General features: G+C 46.7%; 1 protein-coding gene across 2 annotated transcripts; it reads right to left on the bottom strand.

Annotated features, from left to right (window-relative positions):
* Positions 1-5,249: 5,249 nt before the first annotated feature.
* Positions 5,250-5,579, bottom strand: LOC119977987 (60S acidic ribosomal protein P1-like). Of its 2 annotated transcripts, XM_038819271.1 has the most exons (2): positions 5,514-5,579; positions 5,250-5,432 (listed from the first exon to the last, which is right to left on the bottom strand). In XM_038819271.1, exons 1-2 carry the CDS (start codon positions 5,577-5,579, stop codon positions 5,250-5,252), a joined length of 249 nt encoding a protein of 82 aa, XP_038675199.1. The 2 variants fall into 2 exon arrangements, with proteins under 2 accessions (XP_038675199.1, XP_038675189.1); XM_038819261.1 differs by having other exon boundaries at positions 5,250-5,579.
* Positions 5,580-6,021: the final 442 nt, after the last annotated feature.

Genomic DNA, 6,021 nt, shown 5'->3' on the forward strand with positions numbered 1-6,021 from the left:
TATAAGAAAGAGCAAAAAAAATGTTTCAAAAAATGTGTGTATACCTTTAAAACACTTGTTAAAAAAGTTGTCGGTTGTTTTCTATCAAAACCTGCCATTCAAATGCCTGTCCTCAATGGGTGATCCCAAGCTCACCGTGATATAAGGGCCCGGGGCTGTCTCCTCCTGCACCACGCTGGAGCCTGCTCAAACCGGGGTGCTGGAGGCCCTGGGCTGCCAAAGAGAAAGGAAGGCTCGACGCATCATTGGAGTGCAGGTAAGTGTGCAGGTTTCACTTTTCAAACCGGCGGCCCGTGGCTTCCCATCGACAACAACGAGCTACGGGCCACTAAATTGTCTGTTCTCTTTACAGATCTTCTGGGAGTTCCCAGAGTTTGGACTGCAGCATCAAACCCGCAATATAACGAAATAGCGGATAGAAAGACCACATGCACAGTTCCTTCAGCACTGCTAAGGGGATCTATGGCCCAAGGATTCATGGGCACACCCTGCTAAGAGTCAAGCACAGAGGGAGTTCATCAAGTAAAGGGAGGCTGTTAATGCTCACTGGAGAGAATATTTTGAAGAACTCCTCAACCAAGACTCTGTCTTTGACTCAAAGGTCCTCAACTTCATTCCTTCGTACCCCGTCTAGCTCAGTCTGGTCCGGAGCAAAGTTGAAAGATCCATTTGACAGCTGAAGATAAACAAGGCCTCTAGAGCAGACGGAATCCCTGCTGAAAACAGATACCAAGGGACTGCATAAGGAAATCAAGGATTGTTTTTGCCCACTTCATTCTTAGCAGTGGGCAAAATCAGAGCGGACCAGAGAAATCAAGGAAAGATTTTGGATTTCCATCATCCACAGTATTTTGCTTTTGTATGTAAAACTGGATGGTAGTGCTTCATGACACCATGTTTTCTGATTGCATGTGGGTCAGAATCCCTTTCATATCTTGTGTTACTCCGAGCTTATTATGTGGCAAAAATTTGTTTTTTTTTTACTTAGCAGAAATATATTCATTTTTATTAATACAGGATGAATGTAACAACAGTTTCCTCCAACCCACTTTTCTCCTGGCTCCGTACTTGTTTATAATCATTTAAATCTCTAACTTCGTCCTAGTTCTGATTAAATGTCATCAACCCGGAACATTACTTATGTTTCTCTCCTGCCACCTGCATTTTCTGGAGGTTTTTCAGGTTTCCAACGTCTTTAGCTTCAATTTTATTGACGTTTTTGCTGTTTAAGTATTGATTAAAGTAGCAGTGGATGGATAAACATGAACAAAAAGGTACAACGGCTTCTGTGACTATTTCATTACCTGTTCAGAATTGTCTTCAAATGCCTAATCATGAAAAGCTTAAAAGATTACATTGTTTTGTCCAATTACTACAGGCAACTGTAGAGTAAAACCCAGAAGTGCCGATGTCACTGAACACTGAAACTCTACTATTAAGGTCAGCTTGTGCTGGAGCCCCACAGTTCAGTCACAAAAACACTGCCATATGTACAGGAGGAAAAACATAATCAAAACCATTTCAAAAACAAAGACATATTTTAAAAGGTGCACTTTTCCAGTGGTCAGAGGCAGCCCTTCATGCGGAGCTTCGATGTCTCCAACAACACTGGTGTTGCATTTTTTTTACCTTTTAAGCCTGTATGTGGGAGACCGGAAACGTCCTTGAAATAGTTACTTTAAAAGTTTTACTTTTAATTCAAATCCTGAATTATGCACTGAAATATTTTCCAAACATATATACCAAACGTTTGATGCTGGCTTATCATTCTTGCCTTGGATCAGGTTAATTCCTCTAATGGCTTCAGGTGTAAGATTGTCAGACTCTACAATAATGAGATTTCAGAAATCGGGTGTGAGTGAGTTACAATACTGTGACCTAATCTTGGAGTTCCAATAATAGCTTTCTGACATCGCCCAAACTCTTTTGTTAAACTGCGTGTGTACACTGCCATGTATATACATTGTACTTGTGTACATAGTTATCTGGAATTATTTTCAACACCACTGTTTTCAGTAAACAGTAACAGAAATAGCTCAATACTGTAAACAGGCTTTGAATATTTGATGCTGCTTATTTGTTTATGACTGCTGGAGAGAAGCGTGCAACTTTTTATGTTCCAGTGTGACTATGTAATGTACAAATAAGGCATCAGAAAAGAAATATGATAAACAGCTGTAAACCATAATATTTACCAATTCAATAAACCTTGAGGTACTGTAAAACATTGAAAATGTTTAACGTTTTCAATAAGCATAATTTATTTCACATATCACAACGTTCTTTTTACTTTTTATTGGTCCACTGACAGAAGGCATGTACTCTAGCCAGGAACACTGTAAAATACCCAGCTCAAGGGCCTTTGACCTTGTTATTGGCAATGATTGAAAGGTGCACAGCCTATGATATTTTTCCTTTCTCCTGGGAGGTATCTGGTCTCCATTCAAACTCCTAACTATCAAAACACACCCTGTGCATTTCCAGTAATATCCCCCTAACTGTTGGCTCAAGGATTCTCCAAGCATCATTGGTCTCTTCCTTTTCCTTGTCCACATTCAACTTCCCGGCAACATCATCTCAGGTTTTTGTACAGGTCAGAGCCACCTGGGAAGGCCGGGAAATGCAGGAATTTCTAGATGGGCTGGAGTATCCGAGGTTAGGGGAGGGGGGCAGGGCTCCATTAGAAGGGGGTCATAGTGGAGCAGGAGATAAAAGATGCAATTGGGAAGATGTAGTTGGGGAAGGTGGCAGGGCAGGATTGGTTTTTAGTGGAATATTATAAAAAATTCAAGGATAAGCTGGCGCCCCGATGGTGGGGATGTTTGAGGAGGCGATAGGGAAGGGGGTGTTGCCACAGACTTTGGGGAAGGCATCAATTTCCCTGTTCCTTAAGAAAGATAAGGATCCGACGAAGTGTGGGTCGTATCGGCCCAAATCACTTTTAAACATGGACGCAAAGGTATTGGCGAAGGTACTGGCAGGTAGGCTGGAGGTGTGCCTCTCGAAGGTGATAGGTGAAGATCAGAAGGGGTTTGTGAGAGGGAGGTCGCTCTTTTTGAACATTAAGAGGGTATTGAATGTGGTTATGGTACCGGCGGAGGGGAAGGAAACAGAGGTGGTTGTGGCATTGGACGCCGAGAAAGCATTTGACCGTGAAGAATGGGGGTACTTGATGGCAGTTCTAGAGCGGTTTGGAATTGGACCCAGATTTGTGGACTGGGAAAAGCTATTATATAAGGAGCCGAAGGCGAGTATTCGCGCAAACAACATCAGCTCAGAATACTTTCCTCTCCACCATGGGACTAGGCAGGGATGTCCTATGTCCCCCCTGCTGTTTGCACTCGTGATTGAGCCATTGGCCATCGCGTTAAGACGTTCGGGAGCATGGAAAGGAATAGTGCGGGGAGGAATAGAGCATAGGCTGTCCTTGTATGCCGATGACGTGTTATTACACGTGTCGGAACCGAGTGAGTCAATAGGTGGAATACTGGAACTGCTTTGGGTGTTTGAGTCTTTCTCGGGGTATAAATTAAATCTTGGCAAGAGTGAATATTTTGTGGTGTCTCGGCCAGGGGTGGGGCAGGGGTGGGGGGGGGGGGGGTGGGTTGGGGGGGGTGGGGGGGTGGGGGGTGGGGGGGGGTGGGGGGGGGGTGGGGGGGGTGGGGGGGGGCTGCCATTCCGGAGGGCAGTGACTCACTTTAGATACCCGGAGCTGCAGGTTGCTCGGGATTGGGGGGGGGGCGGGGTGCTCCGTAGGTACAACATTTCTAGTTTGGTGGGGAGGGTGAAAGCTGATCTGGCAAGGTGGGATGGTCTCCCTCTGTCACTGGCGAGTCGGGTACGGGTGGTGAAAATGAATGTGCTGCCGCGATTCCTGTTTATTTTCCAATGCCTGCCGATTTTCCTGCCAAAGGCATTTTGTAGAGAGATTGAAGGGATGATTGCCTCGTTCATATGGGGAGGGAAGGTGGCCAGAGTTAGAAAGGTGCTACTACAGAGAGGAAGGCAGGCAGGGGGTTTGGATCTTCCGAACCTGATGTATTATTAGTGGGCGCGAATGTGGAGAAGGTACGGAGCTGGGTCAGAGGGGTTGACTCCAATGGGTCAGATTGGAGGGGAGTTTGGGTAGGGGGTCGGGATTAAAAGCGCTAGCGACAGCGCCGCTCCTGACAGCCTCCGGGAGAAACCTGGGGAGTCCGGTAGTAATTACTGCATTGAGAATTTGGAGGCAGTTTCACCAGCACTTCGGGTTGGGGGCAGGGTCAAGGGAAATGCCGATTCGGGGAAACCATAAATTTGAGCCAGGGAAGTGGGATGGAAATTTTCGGAGATGGGAGGAGAAAGGAATTAGGCCACTAAAATATTTGTTTCTTGGGGGTCGGTTTGCTGATTGGAAGGAGCTGGGAGTGAAGTATGGGCTGGAGCAGGGGAAATATTTAGATGAAATGAAAATCGCTTATTGTCACAAGTAGGCTTCAAATGAAGTTACTGTGAAAAGCCCCTAGTCGCCACATTCCGGCACCTGTTCGTGGAAGCTGGAACGGGAATTGAACCTTGCTGCTGGCATGCCTCGGTCTGCTTTAAATGCCAGCTATTTAGCTAAACCAGCCCCTGATACATGCAGGTTCGAGACTTTGCCAGGAAGGAGATACAGAGCTTCCCAGTAGAGCCAGTTTACACATTGCTGGAGGAGGTGCTGACAACAGGGAGACTGGAGAAGGGGGTAGCATGGCAGTTTACGGGGCTATTTTGGAGGAGAAGGCACCGCTGGAAGGAATCAAGGCAAAGTGGGAGGTAGATTTGGGAAAGGGTATGGAGGAGAGGTTCTGGTGTGAGGTGCTCCGGAGGGTGAACGCCTCCATCTCGTGTGTGAGATTGGGGCTGATACAGCTGAAGGTGATGTATAGAGCAGTGTTTTTCAAACTTTTTTTCCGGGGACCCATTTTTACCAACTGACCAACCTTCGAGACCCATGCCGGTTGACCTTCGTGACCCACCATTTTCTCTTATCTTGTTTGCTGCTGACAAAATGGAGGAATCGCAATCGCACCCAAAGGACGTGATGGCGACGTTCGGGGGCCGTGACCTGCTCTCTGCCTCCCTCAGGCAGGAAGATTACATAGAATTTTTAAAAAATCTTCTGCATCTCCGATTGCGCAAATTCACGGGCAACAGCCGCAGCAGCCGGCTTTTATATTAAATTTTTAATTATTTTTTGTAAATTGTAACAATGTTGTTGCATGGCACGTTTAATCAAAGAGACCAAAGCCCATGTCATCATCAGACTCTTCAGATTCTTCCTGTTTCTTCTCTTCATTTTTCTCTTCAGCAGCAACAGGGCCAGCGGTGGAAACAGCTGCTGCAGCAGCTGGGGTACTGCTACCAGCACCAACGTTGCAGATCAGACTATTGATGTCAATATTAGCCAATGCCTTGGCAAACAGACTAGGCCAGAAAGGCTCAATGGTCGCACCAGCTGTTTTAATCAGGGCATTGAGTTTGTCTTCGTTGACAGTGACCTCCTCGTCGTGCAGGATGAGCGCACTGTAGATACAGGCGAGTTCTGAGGTGGAAGCCATGGTGCTGGATCTATGCAGGTGGGTCCGATGGTGCTAGTTGCCGTGGGGAAACTCGGCCTTAGCTTCATTCAGAAGAGCCGAGCACTTCCGAACCGGGCAGAGCGAGCAGCAGCCGGCTTTTAACTATGCTGGCTGCGAGCGGCCTTTTTACCATATAAAAAAATGCTGCCACACTGCGCATGAGTTTTGCGCATGCGCACCGATGAGCAACCCTCCCGACAATCGCCTACGCCCCACCCGCGGGTCGCACCCCCGACTTTGAAGATCACTGATTATGGAGCACACTTCACAAGGGTGAGTATGAGCCGGCTCTTTGAGGGGATAGAAGATGTGTGTGAACGCTGCGTGAACGATGAACTATCAATTGCACTTAAAGACTCGAATCGGTACAAGAGAGGCTTTATTACCATGAGATGTTTATCCTCCGACTGCAGCTGGTAGA

This window comes from Scyliorhinus canicula, chromosome 1, assembly GCF_902713615.1.
Source record: "Scyliorhinus canicula chromosome 1, sScyCan1.1, whole genome shotgun sequence".
Lineage (NCBI taxonomy): Eukaryota > Metazoa > Chordata > Chondrichthyes > Carcharhiniformes > Scyliorhinidae > Scyliorhinus > Scyliorhinus canicula.